Raw genomic sequence first — 25,745 nt, forward strand, 5'->3', positions numbered from 1 at the left:
GCGTATACTGCCATGTCTGCTTGGTAAGGACTCAAAGGACTGAAATATTGGGACACAACTTAAGAAATGGGTCACTTTACAACTTTACACAAAGTTTCCATTACAGGTGCCCCACTTTCACAGAATCTTAGCAACAAACAGTTGACTTCTGTACAGTCAACATAATTTGTTCTTACCCCCTTCTTTTTGCTTTGTGGTATTACCCCTAGTTAGTTACACAATACGGTAGGGCATGAATTCTACTTTGAGCAAAATAGCACCACGCAAAAAGTTAGTCGGCCCCAGAGGGCAACTCTTCGACCTACCCCTTCTTCTGGTCAGGTTGCACCACAAATTTCTTTTCCCCTCACTTCTGTTAAGTACCACCTCATTAGTTACATGATCTGCCCATCTAATCTTCATCATTCTTCTGCAGCTTCACATTTCAAAAGCTTCTAGGGCTCATCTAAACTGATAACTGTCCATATTCCACTTTGATTGTGGCTACACTACATACAAGTACTTCCAGAAAGGACTTCGTAACACTTAAATCAATATTCAGTGTTAACAAATTTCTCTTCTACAGGAACACTTTCCTTGCAATTGCCAGTCTACATTTCATATCCTTTCTACTATGGCCATCATCAGTTATTTTGGTGCTCATGTATCAGTAAGTTTGGTGTTAATGTAGCAAAACTCGTCTGCTGCTTAGTCTCGTTTCCTAATCTAATTCCTTCAGTGCCACCTGATTTAATTAATCTAAATTCCATTATCATTTTGCTTTTGGTGACAATCATCTTATATCCTCCTTTACAAGACACTGTCCATTCCGTTCAACTGCTCTGCCAAATCCTGTGCCATCTCTGAGAGAATTAAAATGTAATTGGAAAACCTCAAAATTTTTATTTCTTCTCCCTGTATGTTAATTCCTACCCAAAGTTTCTTAGGTTTTTTACTTTTTGCTCAGTGTACAGAATGAATAAGATTGAACCCCCCCCTCCCTTACACCCCATGCAGGTCTGGGGGCTAGAATAGGCCCGAGCTATTGAGATCTTTAGCCCACTTTCTCGTCGTCGCATTGCAGTTCTGCCCATTCTCCATCTTTTGAGCGGGGACACCTTCCTGGGTGCATTTTCCATTATGCACTATGAAGTGTGTATTTCTGCATCGACAATGACCATGGACGTCTTTGCACCTGATATCCAGCATGGTAGCCAGTCCGTTGTGGTGGGGCTGCCATGTACCCTGTTGGTTGTAACCCCCTGACCACACAGGGATCGCTCTGCCGATGCCTGCGCCGTTGACTCCCCACGTATGCTAAGGGGTAGATGCCCATCCCCCTGGTACATCAGGACTCCCGGCAATGGCCATCCTGCCAGGTGGCCGTTACTGCGGCTGGGTGGCGCCTGTGGAGAGGGCCCCTGGGAGTGGGTGGCATCGGGGCGGATGGCACGCATTGAAGTGTAGTCCATCATATCTTGCTGGTTGTGAAACACCAGCAGTCTCAAAGCGAAAACGAGCTCAATTCAAACCACAGAAGTATGACTCTAAATGGTTCTGCTCCCTGGTCACACCATGGAAGGAATGTCAGGCTAAGGTTGGCAGCAGATCTTATTCGTCACGATACCTTGTATGTTAGAGAGCTGATGGGGAATCTTTCATGATGATGAATCCTAAGAGGACAAGTTCAGGGAGTTGGAGGGCTTGTCCAAAATGAGATCTGAGTCAGTCTTGATCAGAACAGTGTCGTCTGCCAGTCCCGGGAGTTACTCAATTGTGACAAGCTGGGGGATGTTTCTGTAACCATCACGCCCCATAAGAGATTAAATATGGTCCAGGGTATCATATTTCACAGAGACCTTTTTTGTATCCCACCTGGAAGGCGGCACGTGGGTCTGCTCTTGAAAACTGGAGGGTAGGCCGAATGTAGGAAGCTAGGAGGAGCAGGTGAGGTAGAACACTTGGTACTGCAATTAGGTTATGACTCTTTTACTTAACTTTGTGTACAGATGAGCACATCGTTGCAAAGCCGTTCATCCGTCAAATCTAACAGCGACTAGAAGTTACAAAGATAAAATCTGTATACTATGAAATAGGAACAGTGTTGCTTGGTTGTCTCCTTGGAATCAACTGGGCTGAATATGGAGCTGCGCTCGTACAGCTGCACAGCACTGGCTAGGGGGCGCTGTCGTCGGTGTCGGTGTCGTAATGCCAACCTAAGAACTTGCACCTATGCTGTGGCATCGTAGCTATCGATACCACAACCTTCTTTTGCAGTCCGACGACGAGCTGCACGCCAATTTAGAGTGGCGAGGTTTACGTTTGTCCGGCATGTCCACCAGGGTCCGAAAGATAAGCAGGTTGTCACCGGTACCTTCGTCTTGGCCTTTGAGGGTGACACATTGCCCGAGAAGATCAAGGTGATGGTCTACCAGTGTGATGTAAAGCCCTATATCCCTCCCCTGATGCGGTGCTTTAAATGATGGAAGTTCGGCCATATGTCTTCCCGCTGTACTTCCAGCGTCACATGCTGAGGTTGCGGATGCCCGTCACATCCCAGTACTCCATGTGCCCCGCCTCCCATCTGTGTCAACTGCGGAGAGCATCATTCGCCTTGCTCGCCTGACTGCAGGATTCTCCAGAAATGAAGGAAAATCATGGAGTAAAAGACACTGGACCGACTGACCTACACTGAGACTAAGAGGAAATTTGAACGCTTGCATCCTGTGCGTATGACACTCTCTTACACCGCCGCTACAATAGTTCTGGCACCATCAGCTCCGCCAACCCAGGTCACCTCTCAGAACCGGTAGACTACACCTGCCCCATTGATGGTAGGGGGCATTTCCCTCCCTGTTGCTCCTGCACCACCTACTTCGGGAGCAACCCCCCCCCCCCCCCTCCCCTCCCCCCATCGGGGAGGTCCGTCCCCACTTCTAAGCCGGAGAAGCGTAAGTCTTCTTCGGCTTCTCTTGCTAGGAAGGGGTTCCTTGGGTCACTCCCTTCCCAGGTTTCTTCTAGGGGGAAAGACGATACCTGCCAGTGGCTGAAGAGCCCACCAGTGAAGTCCTTCCAGCCAGGGAAACCCAAGGAGCAGCGAGAGAAATCCAAAAAGAAAACCCCTAAGACCAAGGAAATTGCGGTGGCACCCACACCACCACTACCTACAGGCTCTGCAGCTGAAAATTGGGTGAAGATTTTGGCGTCTGCTGAGGACCAAGATCTTGCCAGACTCTAAGAAACAATGGATATAGACTGCTCAGGCAATAAATTGGTGGCAGCAGGTGACTGAGGCGTAAACTGCCTCATTGAAGGTTCCATGCTATCCTGTCTCATGATGTCATCCTCCAGTGGAATTGCGGTGGTTTTTTCCACCGCCTGGCTGAGCTGTGGCAACTGTTAAGCATTTTACATGCTTTCTGCATTGCTCTCCAGGAAACCTGGTTACCAGCAATGCGAACACCTGCCCTCCGTGGCTATAAGGGATATTACAGGTACCGAAGCGATTATAATAAAGTGTCAGGTGGAGTTTGTGTTGATGTCCTAAGCTCGGTTTGTAGTGAACATGTGCCCCTTCAAACCCCTCAAGCTGTGGCTGTCAGAATAAGGATGACGCAAGAAATAACTGTCCAGATGGTGCAGTACCCCTGAATGTATTAACTGCACTGACTGATCAATTCCCTAAATCTTTCCTGCTTCTGGGAGATTTTAATGCCCATAATCCCTTGTGGGGTGGTACCATGCTTACTGGCCGAGGCAGAGATGTCGAAACTTTACTGTTGCAATTCAACCTCAGCCTCTTAAATCCTGGGGCTGCCATACATTTCAGTGTGGCTCATGGTAGTTACTCAGCCATTGATTTATCAATTTGCAGCTCAGGACTTCTCCCATCTATCCACTGGAGAGCACATGACGACCTGTGTGGTAGTGACCACTTTCCCATCTTCCTTTCACTGCCCTGGCGTCAGGCACATGAACGCCTACCCAGATGGGCTTTAAACAAGGCAGACTGGGGAACTTTCACCTCTGCTGTCGCTGCTGAATCTCCCCCACACAGTAACATTGATGTGATGGTTGACCAGGTGACTAGTACAATTGTTTCTGCAGCAGAAAGTGCGATCCCTCGCTCGTTAGGGTGCCAGAGACGCAAGGCAGTCCCTTGGTGGTCGCCGGAAGTCGCTGAAGCAATTAAGGAGCGTCGGCAAGCTCTACAGCTGCATAAGCAGTACCCTTCCCTGGAGCACCTCATAGCCTTTAAACAGTTCCGTGCCCGTTTTTGCTACCTTTTCATACAACGGAAGGAGTGTTGGGAGAGATAAGTCTCCACCATTGGGTGCCACACATCACCTTTCCAAGTCTGCGCAAAGATCCAACGTCTTTTCGGGTATCAGGTCCCAACAGCTGTCCCCAGTGTTACCATAAATGGCAAGTTACGTACCAACGCAAATGCGATTGCCGAGCACTTGGCTCGAGCCTTTGCGTCAGAGAATTACCCCCCAGCCTTTCGCACACTCAGACAGCGGCTGGAAGGGAACGTCCTCTCATTCACTACACACTGCAATGAATCCTATAACGGCCCATTTACAGAGTGGGAGCTCCTCAGTGCCCTTGCATATTGCCCAGACACAGTTCCTGGGCCTGATTGCATCCACAGCCAGATGATTCAACATCTCTTCATCTGACTACAAACGACATATTTTCATCATCTTCAACCGGCTCTGATGCGATGGCGTCTTTCCATCACAATGGCAGGAGAGCACCATCATTCCGGTGCTCAGACCCAGTAAAAACCCACTTAATGTGGATAGCTATCGGCCCATCAGCCTGACCAGCGTTCTTTGTAAGCTACTGGAACCTATGGTATGTTGGCGGTTGGATTGCGTCCTGGAGTCACGTGGCTTGCTGGCTCCACGTCAGGGCGGCTTCCACCAGTGTCGCTCTACCACTGATAATCTTGTGTCCATGGAGTCTGCCATCCAAACAGCCTTTTCCAGATGGCAACACCTGATTGCTATCTTTTGTGACTTACTTAAAGCATATGACACGACTTGGCAACATCATATCCTTGCCACATTGTATGAGTGGGGTCTCTGGGGACCACTCCAGATTTTTATCCAAAACTTCCTGTCGCTCTGTACTTCCATGTCAAAGTTGGTGACTCCCATAGTTCCATTCATATGCAGGAGATTGGAGTCCTGCAGGGCTCTGTATTGAGTGTCTCTCTATTTTTAGTGGCCATTAACAGTCTAGCAGCAGCTGTCACGCCCTCCATCTCACCTTCTCTGTATGCAGACAACTTTCACAGTACCTTTGTTACTGAGCGGTGCCTCCAGGGAGCCATCCACAAAGCGCAGTCATGGGCTGTAGCCCATGGCTTTCTAGTTCTCAGCCGCAAAATCATGTCGTGCACTTCTGTCGGCATCGTACCGTTCGTCCGGAACCCGCACTTTACCTTAACAACGATCCACTCACTGTAGTGGAGACATATCAATTCCGAGGACTGGTTTTCGAAGCACGATTGACTTGGCTCCCTTATCTTTGTCAGCTTAAGCAGAAGTGCTGGCAGCACCTCAGTGCCCTCCATTGCCTGAGCAACACCAGTTGGGGTGCAGATCGCTGTAGGCTGCTGCAGCTCCACAGAGCCCTTGTCCAATCCGAATTGACTGTGGGAGTGTGGTTTGTGGTTGGGCAGTGCCTTCAGCATTGCATTTACTCGACCCTATGCACCACTGTGGGGGTTCGATTAGCGACAGGAGCTTTTAGGATGAATCTGGTGACCAGCGTACTGGTGGAGGCTGGTGTCCCTCACTGCAGATCAGATGTGTGCAACTGCTCGCCAGTTACGCAGCACACACTCATAGTTCCCCTAAGCATCCGAATTACTGTCTCCTTTTCCTGCCCACTGCAGTCCATCTCCCGCGTCTGCATCCCAGATTGGGGCTAACGATTAAGATTCGCGTGCGGTCCCTTCTCTCCGAACTGGAGTCCTTCCCTTTACCACCTCTACTTGTGGTCCATTCACATACGCCTCCATGGTGTACGCCTCGGCCGCAGCTTCGTGTGGACCTTTTGCATGGCCCTAAGGACTCCGTTAACCCCGCCACTCTCCGCTGTCACTTCCTCTTGATTCTTGACTTGTTCCGGGGCTGTGAAGGGGTTTACAAATGGCTCTGAGCACTATGGGACTTAACATCTGAGGTCATCAGTCGAAGTGGTTTACACCGACAGCTCAATGGCTGATCGTTACGTAGCCTTTGCATATGTTCTTGGAGGAAATATTGAGCAGCACTCCTTGCCAGTTTGCTGCAGTGTTTTCACTGCAAAGCTGGCGGCCATATCTTGTGCTCTTGAGTACATCTGCTCATGCTCTCGCAAGTTTTCTCTCCTGTGTACTGACTCAATGAGCAGCCTACAAGCTATCGACCAGTGATACCCTTGCCACCTTCTGGTGGTGTCAATTCAGGAGTCCATCTATGCCCTGGTATATTCCCACCGTTCTGTGGGGTGTGTGTGGACCCTAGTACACATCGGAATCCCTGGCAACGAACTTGCTGACAGGCTGGCCAAACAGGCGATGCGGAAACCGCTTCTGGAGATAGGCACCTCCGAAGCTGACCTGGGTTCTGTCTTACACCGCAGGCTTTGGGAGATGAAATGGCATAACAGCACGGACAACAAACTGTATGTCATTGAGACTATGAATGAGTGGAAGTCTTCCATGCAGGCCTTTTGCCACAGGGAATCAGTTGTCCTCTGCCGGCTCTGCACTGGCCACACGTGGCTAACGCATGGTTACCTACTCTGTTGCAAGGACCCACCTCAGTGTCACTGTGGCTCCCAAATGACAGTCGTCCACCTCTTGTTGGACTGTTCACTTCTAGCCGCTCTGCGGCAGACTTTTAACTTTCCCAGCACCCTGCCTTCTGTGTTGGGCAACAATGCCTCCACAGCAGCTTTAGTTTTATGTTTTATCCATGAGAGTGGGTCTTACACTTCTATGGAGGTTTTAGCACATGTCCTTAGTCCCCCTGTGTCCTCCACCCTAGTGCTTTTAGGGTGGAGGTTTTAATGTGTTGCAGAGTGGCTGCCTTTGCCTTTTTATTCTCTTGGTTGGCCAGCCACTGTGATCTGCTTTCATGTTTTACTCTCTTCTGTTTCTAGCATCCTTCTGTTTTCTCATACTTTTTTGTTCCTTTTAGTGTTCATTGTCTTCCCTTCATTCTTGTGGCTTTTCCTTTCTTTCCATTTTGTGTTGTATGTTTCGCCCATTTTATTCTCACACTTGTGGCATTGTTTTATTAGGAACAAGGGACTGATAACATAGTTTGGTCCTTTCTCCTGCCTTTAAACCAACCAACCAACCTGTTGCAGCCTATTCTTCCTTCCTGGACTGTTTCCCTATGTTTCCCCACTCCTTCCCCCTGCCTCAGTGTTCTTACTTATGTCAGCCTGGCTATGTATCATGTTTACAATATTCCTTGCACATTTGTTCCCCTTGCCTTTTCTTTTCATCCTTCTGTTTTGATGTTCTTGCCCCTCTTTTGGGGTTTGACCTCCACTGCTAAATTTTCTCTTCGTAGTGTGAGCCATTTGGCAAACTACCTCCCGAACGTCTGCGACGTACACTCCTCTCCCACCTTCCTTCTGTCTTCCTTCCCTGCCATAGCACTGTCTGCCTCAATAGGTCACCAGCATGTTATATACCCATCTGATTCAGCCTCCTGACAGTAAAGTGATCACACTTGTCATACCTGAGCTGTTGCCTCTCAACATTTGCCTAAGAGTGGTTGCTTTTATTCTGGAGCATTGGAACTCCTGCCAAAGGCCACCTTACCAGACAGCCCTTTGTTATGGCTGGGTGGCACCCATGGCGAGAACCCCAGATCAGAGTAGGTAGCATCAGAGCAGAGGTTTTGCATATGAAATGTATCAATTGAGTGTTCTCCTAAGGCCATCTATTAAAGTGATAATGGATCATTGAATGCTGCTTCGTATGACTGTGTCTCCTATCCTTTCCTGGATACACCCTGGGAGGAGGACCAGGCTCGCCAGTTTGAGGTGAATCACTTTCCCCACTATCTGGTTTGTACTAGGACAGATGGGCATATGTTCACTGCCATATTATTTTTTGCGGATAATATCAAACAAAAGTTTGGCGAAGTGGAGTCTGTATGTAAGAATTGGTTGAGTTCCCTATTGATCAAAACATCATCTGCCTCTGTCTGCAGCTCCTCCTGCTGGTCAACAACTTGGCAATGCCCCGGTATCCATTACACCTCACCAGTCCTTGAAAATGATCCAGGGAGTCATTTCTCATAGGGACATCATCCTTCAAGCTAATGAGTAACTCCAGACCAATCTGGAAAGACAGGGTGCTCATTTTGTTCAGCGTGTGCAGAGGGGTCGTAAGGACAACCGCACTGATACCATTGCCTTTATTGTTGTGTTTGAGGGAGATTATCTAACAGAGGAGGTCAAGGTTGTGTGTCTCTGGTGTGATGTGAAGCCATACATCCTGCCATTCATGAGGTGCCTTCAGTGCTTGTGTTTCGGGCACATTTTCCGGATATGTGGTGGCTGTGAAAACTCAGTCCATGAGGAGAGCTCCAATGTTTCACCAACCATGTGCAGGCGCCACATTGCACGTCATGTTTCTGGGGCACCCCTGCTCTCCCCATTTCCACCCACCCACCCATCCACTTCCTTCCTGTTCTTTCCTTTTCCTCCAGCACTGATCTGTTTTCCTTTTGTTTGTACGTTGTCCCTTCCCCTTGACTGGACTGTGCTGTTCACGCTGTGTGTGTCGTTCCTCCCTAGTGTGTCGTTCCTCCCTAGATTTCTGCCATCGTAGATCATGGGACCGATGGCCTCATTGCTTGATCTCCCAATCAACCCCTCTACCACTGCTTGCCTGGGGCTTTCAGTACTCCATCAAATTCTTCTCACAGTATTGTATCTCCCATCTCGTGTTCATCTACACCCTCTACCATTTCTTCAGTATTGCTTTCAAGTACATCTCCCTTGTATAGACCCTCTATATTCCTTCCATCTTTCAGCTTTTCCTTCTTTGTTTAGGACTGGTTTTCCATGAGAACTATTGACATTCTTTCTCCAAAGGCCTCTTTAATTTTCCTGTAGGCAGTATCTTATCTTCCGTCTAGTGATGTATGCTTCTAAATCCTTACATTTGCCCTCTACCCATTTCTGCTTAGCACTTTTCCACTTCCTGTCACTCATTTTTTGATGTTTGTATTCCCTTTCACCTATCTCATACGCTGCATTTTTAAATATTCTCGTTTCATCAGTTAAATTCAGTATCTCCTATGTTATCCAAGGATTTCTACTAGGTGTTGTCTTTTTACCTATTTGATTCTCAATTGTTATCAGTATTTCAGCTCTTAAAGCTACCCATTTGTCTTCTACTGTGTTCCTTTCCTCTATACTCTCTAATCATTGCCTAGATTTTGTACTTGGCAAACTCGAGTGCCTTGCCTGTGAATGTGTTTTAAGACTTTTGATGGAGGAGATTATTACTGTCTAATAATATTGTAGCCCACTGCAGTCAGGTTTGTCCATTTTAGGAGGGCTGTCCACTCGCTGGCCCACCAGCCTGGCTCATTCTTGCGGAGCTTGTCAACATTCAAGCTGCGGCCTGTACAGCTAGGCCAGTCCCTCCCCCTCCTGTTGCTCACGAGCGGTGGCCAGGTGCTGGGCGGCAATGCACTCTCCGAAAACTATGCCTGCAAGCATTCCTCATCCACATTTTTAATGGCCATGATGTTTCATATAAACTACTTAAGTAATCCAAAGCTGGAGGACGTATTCTGCTAAAGCATGAACAGTCATAAGTACTTTTATATATCCATACAATGGATTTAATGAAATAATTGAAAAAATGTCAATATCAAATATAATTACCACAAAACATTGTATTTGTAGAACATTCTCAGAAAGTAATAAGCAAGAAGCAAGAATAGAAATCGGGAAGCTCAATTTCTAGGGTTCCATGCCTCAGTTGATAAAATTGGAACACTCATAACTTCTTTGTCCAACTGTCTGTCTGCAGTCAGAGTATTAAGAACCATTTTTTTCAGGACTGGGTAGACATATCAAGTTGAAATTTGTCACATATTAAAATATGTGGTTCCTAAGCGATGGAAGAAATTGGAGCTTTTACATCAAGGCAGGCCAGCTCAGTCCTGCTGAGCTTGTGCCAACACTCAGGCTGTGGCTGGCCTATTCTGCCTGGCCGGCTTCTCCCCCCACACTTCCCTGTTGCTCATATGAGCTGTGGCCAGGCCCCGGGTGGCAATGTGCACTCCGTAAGATATGTCTGCAAGTACTCCTCATCCATATTTGTCTCATATTTTGTTATCTTGCCAGTATCGATAATGGGCAAAAATCTTTGAAATGCTTGATACGGTTGATGTATCAATTTTTTTTTTAAATATATAAAATTAAGTCTGAACGCAATCCTCGGTGCACAAGTACTACTCACACTTACCTGGATTTTTGTGTAACAGAAAGCAGGTAGTCAGATCAGCTATACGTGCCCTCAGGTGCACACAGTGTTAGCTGATTAGCCTGCTAGACAAGGTGCAGGAGGGCCATTATGGGTAGAATGTCATGCACACTGAGTTAGCTCTGTAGTGTTTCTCACACAATGTTACAGAAACTATTCATAAAAAAAAATTATTTGTGTATTACATATAGCTTCATCTGTGAGCTACGTGGTGAAGAGCCCATCATCTAGCTATGGTTATACTCATTGTGATACTGACATTTGAGTAAGATGCTGTGTGGAATTCAAAAAAGATTGCAGTGAAAAATATGGTTACTATGATTTTGCATTTGGTGCATATTCCACCATATGTTGCTGCAAATGAAATTTACTTTATCTGATTTGTCTTTAGTCCTAGGAGGTGGTCTCCATCTGTTTCCAGTCTTGAGAAATCGGAATTTGTGCACCATGTTTATTTCCAACAATACCTGTACCTACACAGAGGTTTTCCGTAAGGTATTGATCTCTCTGGTTGCCTATTGCATGTTTAATAAGACACTTGTGTTTCAAGATTCTGTCACAATAGCTATTGAAAGGTGAGTTTTGGAAAAAAAGTAAATCTTTGGACAAGAAAGCTACTTCTTCAAACGATAAATGGCTAATAATACAGATAAAAACAAATCGTCAATTCTGTTGCAATTTCAGGGAAATCCTGTAACCCAGTGTATCTTTAATAATGAGCAGCTGGGATTGAAATGAGCCAAAGAATTGTATTTTTGCACTTATGTTATCTTTGATATATGAAAATGTACAGCAGTGTACCATCTTTCTTTTCCTATGCTTGTACAGTGAGGGAGTGAATCTTATTGCTAAAGATAACTTAATTTATCAGTAGCATTTTTTGATATAGTTTGCAAGGCTCTGCACATCATCAATGTGTTCATAACTTTACAGTTATGAAAGAGTTTTATTGGGTCAGTTCTACCCTGCAGCAAGAATGCGGCATTGTGCTATTTAAAATAATAAATTTTGTGCCTGTGTATTTGTGGATAACAAGATTACAAAAACACGATAGTCGTTACTTTATAGATCACTTAAGACTACATATTAAGATTAAAATAGATTACAAATATATGTAATCTGTCTTTAACACATCAAAAGAGAAGGTGAAGAACACCACTTCACTCAAAATGAGGATGGGAACAAAAGATGCACAATATGAACTATTTTCATATTTCTCAGATGAAGAACATTGAGAAAATCCTTTTGCGTTTCTGTACCAGTCATTCACTAATAAAAATACTATCAGCTATGGGATTCCTTCAAAATTGCAGCAGAATTGGTGAGTTATTTTTGTTTGATTTGTTAACCTTTTATCTTTTTAAGAAGCATCATCGGTTATGAGTAACAGCTATGTTTCTCTTGGTAGCTTTAATTTTGCTTCTTTCGCCAAAACAAAGTATAATTTGGACAAACTCGCCTTGCGATAGGTATTGTGATGTAATTCAGAAACAGTGACATATTAACCAAGCAACTGGCAAACAGAGAGGTCAATAGCTTGTGGAAAACCTCATTGTTCTGGTTTGCAGTAACATGTTGTCGTCGTTGTGGTCTTCAGTCCTGAGACTGGTTTGATGCAGCTCTCCATGCTACTCTATCCTGTGCAAGCTTCTTCATCTCGCAGTACCTACTGCAACCTACATCCTTCTGAATCTGCTTAGTGTATTCATCTCTTGGTCTCCCTCTACGATTTTTACCCTCCACGCTGCCCTCCAATGCTAAATTTGTGATCCCTTGATGCCTCAAAACATGCCCTACCAACCGATCCCTTCTTCTAGTCAAGTTGTGCCACAAACTTCTCTCCTCCCCAATCCTATTCAATACCTCCTCATTAGTTACGTGATCTACCCACCTTATCTTCAGCATTCTTCTGTAGCACCACATTTCGAAAGCTTCTATTCTCTTCTTGTCCAAACTAGTTATCGTCCATGTTTCACTTCCATACATGGCTACACTCCATACAAACACTTTCAGAAACGACTTCCTGACACTTAAATGTATACTCGATGTTAACAAATTTCTCTTCTTCAGAAACGATTTCCTTGCCATTGCCAGTCTACATTTTATATCCTCTCTACTTCGACCATCATCAGTTATTTTGCTCCCCAAATAGCAAAACTCCTTTACTACTTTAAGTGTCTCATTTCCTAATCTAATCCCCTCAGCATCATCCGATTTAATTTGACTACATTCCATTATCCTCGTTTTGCTTTTGTTGATGTTCATCTTATATCCTCCTTTCAAGACACGGTCCATTCCGTTCAACTGCTCTTCCAGGTCCTTTGCTGTCTCTGACAGAATTACAATGTCATCGGCGAACCTCAAAGTTTTTACTTCTTCTCCATGAATTTTAATACCTACTCCGAATTTTTCTTTTGTTTCCTTTACTGCTTGCTCAATATACAGATTGAATAACATCGGGGAGAGGCTACAACCCTGTCTTACTCCCTTCCCAACCACTGCTTCCCTTTCATGCCCCTCGACTCTTATAACTGCCATCTGATTTCTGTACAAATTGTAAATAGCCTTTCGCTCCCTGTATTTTATATCTGCCACCTTCAGAATTTGAAAGAGAGTATTCCAGTTAACATTGTCAAAAGCTTTCTCTAAGTCTACAAATGCTAGAAACGTAGGTTTGCCTTTTCTTAATCTTTCTTCCAAGATACGTCGTAAGGTCAGTATTGTCTCACGTGTTCCAACATTTCTACGGAATCCAAACTGATCTTCCCCGAGGTTGGCTTCTACTAGTTTATCATTTGTCTGCAAAGAATTCGCGTTAGTATTTTGCAGCTGTGACTTATTAAACTGATAGTTCGGTAATTTTCACATCTTTTAACACCTGCTTTCTTTGGGATTGGAATTATTATATTCTTCTTGAAGTCTGAGGGTATTTCGCCTGTCTCATACATCTTATTCACCAGATGGTAGAGTTTTGTCAGGACTGGCTCTCCCAAGGCCATCAGTAGTTCTAATGGAATGTTGTCTACTCCCGGGGCCTTGTTTCGACTCAGGTCTTTCAGTGCTCTGTCAAACTCTTCACGCAGTATCTTATCTCCCATTTCGTCTTCATCTACATCCTCTTACATTTACATAATATTGTCCTCAAGTACATCGCCCTTGTATAAACCCTCTATATACTCCTTCCACCTTTCTGCCTTTCCTTCTTTGCTTAGAACCGGGTTGCCATCTGAGCTCTTGATATTCATACAAGTGGTTCTCTTCTCTCCAAAGGTCTCTTTAATTTTCCTGTAGGCAGTATCTATCTTACCCCTAGTGAGACAAGCCTCTACATACTTACATTTGTCCTCCAGCCATCCCTGCTTAGCCATTTTGCACTTCCAGTCGATCTCATTTTTGAGACGTTTGTATTCCTTTTTGCCTGCTTCATTTACTGCATTTTTATATTTTCTCCTTTCATCAATTAAATTCAATATTTCTTCTGTTACCCAAGGATTTCTACCAGCCCTCATCTTTTTACCTATTTGATTCTCTGCTGCCTTTACTACTTCATCCCTCAAAGCTACCCATTCTTCTTCTACTGTATTTCTTTCCCCCATTCCTGTCAATTGTTCCCTTATGCTCTCCCTGAAACTCTCTACAACGTCTGGTTCTTTCAGTTTATCCAGGTCCCACCTCCTTAGATTCCCACCTTTTTGCAGTTTCTTCAGTTTCAATCTGCAGTTCATAACCAATAGATTGTGGTCAGAGTCCACATCTGCCCCTGGAAATGTCTTACAGTTTAAAACCTGGTTCCTAAATCTCTGTCTTACCATTATATAATCTATCTGATACCTTTTAGTATCGCCAGGATTCTTTCAGGTATACAACCTTCTTTTATGATTCTTGAACAAAGTGTTAGCTATGATTAAGTTATGCTCTGTGCAAAATTCTACAAGGCGGCTTCCTCTTTAATTTCTTCCCCCCAATCCATATTCACCTACTATGTTTCCTTCTCTCCCTTTTCCTACTGACGAATTCCAGTCACCCTTGACTATTAAATTTTCGTCTCCCTTCACTACCTGAATAATTTCTTTTATCTCGTCATACATTTCATCAATTTCTTCATCTGCAGAGCTAGTTGGCATATAAACTTGTACTACTGTAGTAGGCGTGGGCTTCGTGTCTATCTTGGCCACAATAACGCATTCACTATGCAGTTTGTAGTAGCTAACCCGCACTCCTATTTTTTTATTCATTATTAAACCGACTCCTGCATTACCCCTATTTGATTTTGTATTTATAACCCTGTATTCACCTGACCAAAAGTCTTGTTCCTCCTGCCACCGAACTTCACTAATTCCCACTATATCTAACTTCAACCTATCCATTTCCCTTTTTTAATTTTCTAACCTACCTGCCCCATTAAGGAATCTGACATTCCACGCTCCGATCCATAGAACGCCAGTTTTCTTTCTCCTGATAACGACGTCCTTCTGAGTAGTCCCCGCCCGGAGATCCGAATGGGGGACTATTTTACCTCCGGAATATTTTACCCAAGAGGACGCCATCATCATTTAATCATACAGTAAAGCTGCATGTCCTCGGGAAAATTTACGGCTGTAGTTTCCCCTTGCTTTCAGCAACATAAGAGAAGAAATTTCCCGTTTATTTTCATACTAGCAAATTCTCTTTTCAATATATGTTGAATCTTAAAAAAATTAGTGCTGGATTGAAAAAATAAAAACCATAACTTCTGCTATATCACTATATATAAGAAAGCTCTCTGTTAACTTTGCAGCCAAATACTCTCCTCTTTGCATCCTACAATTTGCCAAAATCTTGTTTCGATATCTCAAACAGGTTACTAGATACAAGATATGTTACGAATATTTCATGCTCGTGAGCGGTTCGAAGTGAATGTGCTACATAAATTCCATTTTCTTGAGATTGGAGATAGACAGAAACCTTCTGCCATGTCTACAGGAAAATTCAATATCTTAGCCGAGTTTTATTCGCAGCAACATATGGTGTAATATGTACCAAACGCAAAATCATAGTGACCCCTATTTTTCATTGCAAACTTTCCAAACACCCTGCAGAATCATTCCTAAATTTGAATATCACTTTATGTGTGACCATTATCAAAATTTTGGGCACTTCACCATTAAGCTAACATACAAAGCTATGACCAAAGCGAAAATAAATTCTTTTTACTGATTAGTCTCAATCAAATTGAGAAAGATTGCAGGGCATGTGCTTTGATTCTATCAGCACAGCACATTGCCAACTAATACACAGAAACCGGGCAAAGAATGCTGTGTTCATTCTGGCTAGCTGGCAGCTGTAGGGCTACGCCAGTCAACGCCACCATCTGACTGCCATTGTGCTGCCTCATTAGGTAACAAGGGGATATTTTCTGCACTGGGTGAAGCCACATCCCACTGCTCGGGTAGCCCACTTTCTTTGTGCTTGCACCTTACTGAGATGCACAACAAACTCCGGTAGCAGGAGTTACAAGAGGCATTGTGCATCATAGAGCAAATTACTATTGTAATATTTAAGGAGCCTTATCTATGAAGAGTTTAACATATTACTTCCTCCCGCAAACATCTCACCGAATGACCACATTGAGAAAAGTAGAGAAATTAGTGCTAATACGTAGGCTTACCGAGATTCACTCTTCCCATGCATCATTCACGAGTGGAACAGGGAAGACGGCATCAATTAGTGGTGTGAGAAGTACCCTCCACCACACTTCTAGGTGGCTTGTGGAGTGTCATGTAGATGTAGACAGCATGAAACAGGCAGCACTCGAGATGTGGACAATTCACACAATGTTTAAAATGCATGCTTAACCATCAGCTGCTTTTATTTTAAACTCAAATATCAATCATTTGTCTTCTACCATCTTTACGAATACGGGTTAAAATGGTTGAAGCCACCATATTTCATTTGTCATTACTTAAAGTGTAGAACGTGTCATGAATATCAATAGGACACAAGACATTTAGAGAAAAACATGCTAATACTAAATGTACAGAGAGCAGTGCTGAAGAGATCAGAACTTTAAATATTACATTGTAACCCGTAAAATCCAGGATAGAATGTAACAATATTATGAAAAGGAAAGTTGCTTCTCACCATATAACAGAGATGCTAAGTCGCAGATAGGCACAACAAAAAGACTGTCACAAATAAAGCTTTCGGCCAATAAGACCTTCGTCTCTCTCTCTTTCTCTCTCTCTCTCTCACACACACACACACACACACACACACACACACACACACACACGACTGCAGTCTCAGGCTACTGTAACCACACTGCGAGCAGCAGCACAATGCATGATGGGAGTGGCGAATAGGTGGGGGTAAGGAGGTGGCTTGGGTGGGGAGGGGGAGGGATAGTCGGGTAGGGGTGGTGGACAGTTAAGTGCTGCAGGGTAGACATTGGGGCAGGGGAGAGGTGGGGAGGGGGGTTAGTGGAAAAGGAGAGAAGTAAAAAGACTGGGCGTGAAGGTGGAATGAGGGCTATGTAGTACTGGAATGGGAACAGGGAAAGGGCTGGATGGGTGAGGACAATGACTAATGAAGATTGAAGCCAGGAGGGTCACAGGAATGTAGGATGTATTGCAGAGAAAGTTCCCATCTGCGAAATTCAGAAACTGGTGTTGGTGGGAAGGTTCTGTATGGCACAGGCTGTGAAGCAGTCATTGAAATGAAGGATGTCATGTTTGGCAGTGTGCTCAGCAGCAGGTTGGTCCACTTGTTTCTTCGCCACAGTTTGACGGTGGCTATTCATGCCGAGTTCCCGTACCTCGGTTATAGGCACCTGCATGGCACCATACTCTGCCAAACTATTCATGGGCCATCTAGAGGAAACCTTCCTAAACACCCAGAATCCTAAACCCCTGACCTGGTTCAGATTTGTTGATGACATCTTTGCAATCTGATAGAGGGCGAGGACACCCTATCCACATTCCTCCAGAACCTCAACCACTTCTCCCCAGTTTGCTTCCCCTGGTCCTACTCAGCCCAACAAGCTACCTTCTTAGGTGTTGACCTCAACCTCAAAGATGGCTATATCAATACCTCCCTCCACATCAAACCTACTAACCCTCAGCAATACTTCCACTTCGACAGCTGCCACCACTACATTCCATATTAAGAAGTCCCTTCCATACAGCCTAGCCACCTGTGGTCGTTGCCTCTGCAGTGATGAACAGTTCCTCTTGAAATAAACCGGGGATCTCACTTGAAGCCTTCACAGACTGTAATTATCTGTGATTCAGAATATCTGCTATATGGTGTGTAGCAACTTTGTTACATTGTACAGTGTAATACTTCGTCCTGATATTCTCTTCAGTACTGCTCTGTGTACATTTAATATTAGTGTGTTTGCCTCGAAAAGTCCCATATCGCATATTGATATTCATGACATGCACTGTACAGGGTGTACATAAAGTCTGGGAAGACTTTCAATTACTTATTGCACAAGAACCAAACATTTTATAAATATCATACATAAGTCATTTTGAAGAGAAACCCAGGAAGTTCTTTTCATTTGTACCACCACAGTGTAGTTTGGTAATTTGCCGATAGTCAGCACTAGTCTCAAACATAGCGAGTTCACTTGCAGAGTGAGCTTTCTCTGTGTTGGAGTTCGACAAAAACAAGTGTGCTAAAGCTGTTCAACAGATGTTTAGAGCCAAGTATGGTAAGAAGCCACCAACAAGGAAGGCCATTTACCACTGGCACAACAAATTCCTCAAAGGTAAATGTTTTTTGTGCCTTGTCACGTCGAAAACTGTACGGGCCATCTTTCTTCACCAAGAGCACTGTTACTGAACATTCCTACTTGGACATGTTGCAGCAATGGCTGATGCCTCAAATGCAGTCACTCTCCATTCATCTTTCAGTAGGAAGAGGCTCAATCCCATTTTCATCATGAAGTTCATGGGTACCTGAACACAGAGCTGCCGCATCAATGGATCGGCTGTGCTACAGAAGGGGACAGCTGTTTCATGAAATGATCTGCCCGATCACCAGATCTCACTCTGTGACTTTTTTCTGTGGGGATACATTAAACATCTGGTTTATGTACCGCCTGTACCATGTGATGTAGCAGAGCACTGAGAGAGAATACGGGAAGCGACTGCCACAGTCGATGATGCCATGCTGGGATGGGTATGGCAAGAATTCAATTATCGTATTGATGTCTGCTGGGTCACTCATGGTTTGCATATTGAATTTTCATAAAAAAATGTAATGTGTATGACATCTGTACAATATTTAGTTTTTGTGCAGTAAATAATAGAAAGTGTTCCCAGATTGTATGTACACCCTGTACATTATGTAAGTAATGACACATGTAATGTTGTGGCTTAAACCGTTTTAAGTCTTACTTGTGAAGATGGTCCAAGACTGAAACCAGTTGATATTTCAGTTTAAAATAAAAGCAGCTGATGGCCAAACATGCATTTTATACATTACTTGAGGCTGCTGATAGCTTCCAAAAATGTTTAATGCACACAGTTTCGCAAATCTAGAGGGTGTTAGTGTAACTGTGAATATCACACCTACTTTAATAGATACTGGCCTTCAAATTCGACTGCCTCACTACCAGAAGAAGAAATTAAAATTATGTGACAAGAAATAAAAGTTGCTCAGTGTTTGTTATGGTTGAAAGATTTACTTAAAGAAAAACAAATGATAGAGCCAACAGGAAGGCAAGAAACAGATGGGAGAGCAGATATGGCTCTTGCCAGTGTCAGAGCAAAACAGAGACAGTGCAAATAAATATAAATGACAGAAGTATCTTCTAAAGTCAATGTTTTATGCTCTACTACATGGCCTCCAGTCACAGAATGCAGTCAGTGAATGTAGCCACATCAAGAAAATAATAAAGCCAAAAGGATATTGATTTGACACTGTCGTTTTCCACTCATAAATAAGTATGTTTTTCCCAACAGTCCATTTAGGTAAACAGTACTCTTGTAACTCGACACATCAGATTCAGATAAAACCACAAGCTTTTGGGTGTGGAGGCTACCACTGAAAGCTGGAGACTTTATTCCAATCCAAAAACCTCACCTGAGCTATTTCTTCAGATTACTTCTTTCCTTCAACTATCTAAATGTCCATCCATAATATACTCAGTCCATTGTAATTGTGATTGTAATTGTGATAAAACAGTGTTCACAGTATGTATGCATTATTGCTCAATACAGTGGTCCTTGCTAGATTACATCCGCCACAAATCAGTGACCTCAAACAATACTTATTAAAAATACTGAAGAAATGTCAGTTCCGTTTGTTCTACAATACTGCCATACGAAACTGCAGTGGCTGCTGTCCTTTTTTTATTGATCAGTTTTTCATCTGACAGGCATAAAAAATGTGTTCACATGCTGTTTTCTCTGTGGGTCAGGGCATACCATTTCCAACAGCTCCCTGGGTTCATTAATGGAGTTCCCCATGCTGAGCCAAGTAACATAACAAGCCCAAGATCCTTGTTACTGCCACTCACTCAGTCACACCATGTATGACTTGTTTACGTGGTTAATTTATTTTTCAGATAAATAATTTGAATATTCTCAACAGCTATGTTTATCGGATAATCACACCTTGTGTTAGGTGCAAATAATGCGAAATACTTGTGGAATGCCACAACTTTACTCATCAGAAATGGCAACTGAAATTTCGATGATCAGTAGTTTGTATTTCTTCTTAATTTTATGCAAGTCGGTGACACTTGGAGACAGCTTACAGCTAAGCAATCTGCCCATCTGGAGAAGACAGGTGATGGTGTCTCTGTAGGCTAGCAAGTCACTCGGCGAGTGCAGCATGTGCCACAATACACAAACTGTTGTCAGCCCGCCCGGCTGCCCATTACAGCGGAGCCCAGCGTGCTGGTCTGAGCCATGCAGGCACCAGCAGACTGTCGGGCTGAGCCCACTGCCACCAGTGAACCAATCCCGTCCAAGTTGGGCCAGCACAGTCGGGTGGTGAGGGATGTGTGCCTGTGCCACCTGCCCCCCCTCTCTCCAGTTGTGCAGGACTATTTGCTGCACAATGTATGTTAAGTATGAGTTTAAAAAAAAAATGACCAATTGTGCAACATATTGAATATTAAGTCTTAAGTCTAGTGTACATTAAAGCCAATGAAAGATAACAAGATGGAATAAGCATCAATGAAGAATTGGTTAGTGTTCACTTTTGACTGATTTTTACCTGTTAAACAAGAATTTATACTCGAGTGGAAGTGAAAATGAAAAAAATGACTCAAAATACGAGTGCCTCTGAATGTTGAATTTTGTTGTTTGGACCTAAATCATCATCTTGTAGCTTACAATGCAAGTCATTGTTGTGCAGGTCAGTGACACACAAATGGGTCTATTGTATATGGTGAGCATGTGTTTTGTGAATCTTCTCATCGTTTTCTGGAGTTCTGATTCCAAAACAAACTAGTGTAGGAGTCATAAAAACTTTCTCAGATCAGTCCATTGCTCGCAAAGTACATGTAAATAGTAGAGTATGACATAAAAGAGGGCCTGTACAAATAGTTGACTGTAAGAGCAAATTTTTGTAGTGTTTACAAAAAAATGTCAAAATGAAAAGCACACAAACTTCTTCTGACAATCTATTGAAAGGCTAACAACTAACAGAATGTGGGTGACTGCCTATGAATGTGAGCTATACGTGAAGAAATATTGTTAATCCTTAGCTCATCTCATTTACATCCAAGAGAACACCTTTGCTAGTGTTCAGATCTCTTTGCTATAGTGGAAAGCAGTGTTAATACAAATTGTTACAGTTCCTAGTGCCTTCCTTAATTTGCATAATCTTGCATCTAGGTCTTTCAAGGATATGTCCCATACACCCACCCAGCACATGCCATTCCAGTCCTAACGTGGACATAATCTTACCCCATCAGAAGCAAGGACACGTGTGAAAAGTCATCGTATACTAGTTCTGCTGTAAATTATGCACAGTGTTTAATGTGACATGTGTATCAGTAAGCTCACCAGTCAAATGAATGGCCATTGCCAGACTGACACAATAGCAAAGCTTGCTGTGTAATTTTTTACTGAAGGAAACACAAAGAAATGGTTTGTCGTCCAGAATTTGAAACCATATTTAATGGTTGTCATAATTATATCATTACACTAAATATTTTTTAGATTCTACCTTGTGCAAAAACAATTTCTTGGGTTTTCTGCATTCAAATATGTTTTGGTGCAGTTTCACAATTATCAGTGGATTTCTCTTTTACTTGACAGCACGATGATAAATCACCAAAACCTGGGTGGGTGTAGAAAGAACAGGAAATTGTTTTGCTCAAGGTGGCCCCACCAAAACATTTATTGTTAAAGAAAACTCAAACGAGGTGAATTTAATCTAAAAAAACCCTCAACATGAATTTCTTAACTCTTTCTGAAAGATCTGTGTTATAGTACCATTGTTTGTTGGTCTTCTCACTCATTTGATATGGCTCTGCTATGGATTCCTCTCTTATGCCAACCTTTTTGTCACAGAATAGCAGTTACACCTTATGTCCTCAATCATTTGTCATACGTATTATAGTCGGATGAAGAGCCAGAAATGGGCATTCTACATAGACTTTGCCCTGCACTCCACATAATTGCTAAGTTTTATCTGTTGCCTCAAATATTTCATCTGATAAAATATCCCTTGTAGTGCTTTACAATAATTAGTCTTGTGATTGTGCATAACTAATGTTTTGAGTGTAATTTTCTGCATTCAGAAGTAACCTGTAATGTTCGCAGTTTAAATAGAAGAATTCTTAAAATATGTTAGACTTAAATATGTAAATTCCGATGAGGACAAGCAGTATAAGCTCTTCCTTTGTTGCAGGGCTCAACTCGGGCTTTCCCTCCCCACCATCCACTAATTCCTGTGGATTATCAGTTGACAGGACAACCAGTGTTGATTGGAGGTACCATGGGGACCTGCAGTTATGTTTTAACTGGAACTGAACAGGGTATGCGAGAAACCTTTGGCTCAACCTGCCATGGTGCAGTAAGTATTGAAGCTATTTACTCGTGAAGATTAAGTCTTAATATTAACCTGACAAATTTCATTATTATTTGAAGAGTTTCACAGCTTATACGAGTTAAGATTGATTGTGAAGACATCAAATTTTGGGAAACTAGTAAAAAGTCGTTCACATTTTATTTTTATGTACCCATTGCCAATTGGAGAAGCTTCAGTATAAGTACTGGTGGTAGGTCACCAACTTTCATGCATATGCAGGAAAAGAGAAAAAATGATAGTCAAATATTTCCGGGCTTGAAATAAGGAAATTTTTATATTGACATAAGAGTATCGCTTGTACATTGTGGGGCAAATAAGTGGCCTGGAGAACAAGTCCAGGGTACAAAGAAACACAGCAGAGGAAAGGAAATACAGTACTAACCTGACTACAGCAGATGTTGAAAGTGACCGCCATTCATCTCTTGGCACTTTCAGGCCCTTGTCAGCAAGTTGCTGAAAGCAGATCGAAGCTCGACTGCTGGAATTGCTAAACTCTCATCCCCAATGTTCTGTTGCAGTTCTTGAAGACCATAAGGGTGGTTGAAATATGCCTTAGATTTGACTGTTACGATACAAATTAGATTCGAGGGCTCCCCCATACAAACCAATCGCACACTATAGATCACATGATTTGGGTGACCAGCTAGGGCCACAACCAGACTCACATCTGCTAACAACAAAGATGCAAGGATTGCATAAATGTGTTCAAAGGTCCCTCTGGTTGTATGGGCAGGTGCTCCATCCTGTTGCAAGTAACTGCAGATATTTTCCTTCTCTGTTAATGCTTCCACAAATGGTTTTAAAACATTGGAAAGGTAACTCCCTGAAGTCAGCATCTGATAAAAGTAAATTGGAGCAATAATGCTGTGTGTAGACACTTCAAACCAAAACCTTATGTTCTGATCATGCAGTGATTATGCACATTATCCACTGCCCAGAAGCCATGATTCTGTAGTTTGAAATAACCACTCAGGTGAAACCAGGGTTAATGAGAGAGTGAGAATGGATCCATGTTGAGTGATGTGGGCTGGGCAAATGCCCAGTGGGCAGGATATTTGTAAAACTTCCTGGCAGATCAAAACTGTGTGCCGGGCCGAGACTCGAACTCGTGACCTTTGCTTTTCGCGGGCAAGTGCTCTACCAACTGAGCTACCCAAGCACGACTCACGCCCCATCCTCACAGCTTCACTTCTGCCAGTACCTCGTCTCCTACCTTCCAAACTTAAGAGAAGCTCTTCTGCTAACCTTGCAGAACTAGCACTCCTGAAAGAAAGGATTTTGCGGAGACATGGCTTAGCCACAGCCTCGGGGATGTTTCCAGAATGAGATTTTCACTCTGCTTGGGTAGCTCAGTTGGTAGAGCACTTGCCCATGAAAGGCAAAGGTCCCGAGTTAGTCTTGGCCCGGCACACAGTTTTAATCTGCCAGGAAGTTTCATATCAGCACACACCTCCGCTGCAGAGTGAAAAATCTCATTCCAGGATATTTATAAATGGGCATTTGCATGGGAATGTGCCCAAAGCAGTTTAAAGTGCCTAAAATCAGTTCATGTGTAAAGTACTTTTTAAAGCTTTTACTGCTGGCATGTATAATTTACACATAAAAATATGGGATGGGACAGTATTCCAGATATTGAAAGTTAGTAAATGTTTATACTTAAACCGATGTATATTGTTCATTGCCTTTAATACTAAGAACAAAAGGGAGGGAGAGAAGCTTTTTTCCCCTCTAGCATTTCAACTTGATGTACCAAGGAAGGGTGGCATGTTGCTGACAGCTGCTTATCATTTATCATGTCTTCTCTTCTTTTCACCAGCTCTCTCTCTCTCTCTCTCTCTCTCTCTCTCTCTCTCTCTCTCTCTCTCTCTCACTCACTCACTCACTGAGGAAGAGGAAGAACAACTGGTGAAAAGAACTGGTGTGTCTCTGAGACACACTCAGAGAGTTGCTTTGTAATGATTATTGATAGCAAAATTATTGCCAAATATACTGAACAGCTGACATGTGTTTCTTGATGACAAATGTATTCTTAAATGTTAAATTGCTTTCAGTGAAGAAAGAACAAATCCTTTGTCAGATGTAGTGACATTTGAATCAGACTATGGTCTTTTATTTTCCTCATTACTTAATCTACGTCCGTATGACTTGACTGTTGCAACGATAAAATTGACCTCATTAAAGATGTAGAAAGTTAAGTTTACTGTCCAATTTATTTTCACTAACATCTCTCCCCTAATTCCCAAGCAGCTTCTTCATCTTGATTACTCAACCACTGAAGAAGCAGTGGTACAAAATATCAGGTTAAATTTTTTTTATAATCACCACTTATCAATTAAACTTCAAGTGCATAAATGCCCAGGTATTTATGAATTTTGGGCTTTTGCCCAGGCATTTATCTTAGGCATTTGCCCAAGGGCATACCCAGGATCTGAAATGGGGGGAGGGGGGGGGGGGCAGGTCATACTAGTCTCAGGAAACAAGGACTCGAGACAACATACAGCACTTCTTATTAAATAAAACAGTAAACCAGTGAAAAACTGCTTTAAATACACATTTTAATTACAAGAATGCACTTGTACAATCCGAGAAAACATGCAAAGCAGCATTTCTTATTAAATAAAACAGTAAACTAGCAAAAAAACTGCGAATATCTTCTAGGGGGGGAGGGGGGCAGCTGCCCCCCCCCCCCCCCCTGCCCCTCGCTGGGTACGCCCATGCATTTGCCCCATCTTATAAATGCCCAGGCATTTTACACCATTATCCATGTCCAAGCCATTCATTGTTACCTGTATGAAAAGCCACTCTCAAAAGTGGAAGCTCTGAAAAGCACATGTTGTGTTAATGCTTGAACAAGACACTTGGCATGGAAGTGTCTGCAGGTCCAGGTGAGTATTCATCCGCATGATTGATGTAGATACCATGCATGAAAACCAGGTTCTCAAATCTGATCATTGAGTTGTGGATTTCTGGCACATGTTGAAAATTGTATGTTTCTATTTTTGTTACAGTATCATGTACTGATTAAAGTTAACATTTATCAAACACATGACAACAAAGTAACTATTAAGATAAATTTCTAAGAATAAAAAACTTGTAAAAACTTTCTCCATATCCTCAGTTTAAAGGTTTCAAAAACTTAAGTTATATAGCATAAAACGTACATTACATATTTTCTTTCACACTACCGTACTCTTTCTACTTCAAAGCAGAT

At 43.0% G+C, this 25,745-nt stretch overlaps 1 protein-coding gene across 1 annotated transcript in view; it reads left to right on the forward strand.

The window, feature by feature from the left end:
* Window positions 1–25,745, forward strand: part of LOC126472226 (RNA-splicing ligase RtcB homolog) — a 69,835-nt gene that overhangs the window by 40,402 nt on the left and 3,688 nt on the right. Inside the window, exon 8 of the mRNA XM_050099921.1 lies at window positions 22,355–22,519. Within this exon, the coding sequence (XP_049955878.1) occupies window positions 22,355–22,519 (165 nt within the window). The remainder of the gene's footprint in view (window positions 1–22,354; window positions 22,520–25,745) is intronic.

The sequence above is a fragment of the Schistocerca serialis genome, chromosome 1, assembly GCF_023864345.2.
Source record: "Schistocerca serialis cubense isolate TAMUIC-IGC-003099 chromosome 1, iqSchSeri2.2, whole genome shotgun sequence".
Taxonomy (NCBI): domain Eukaryota; kingdom Metazoa; phylum Arthropoda; class Insecta; order Orthoptera; family Acrididae; genus Schistocerca; species Schistocerca serialis.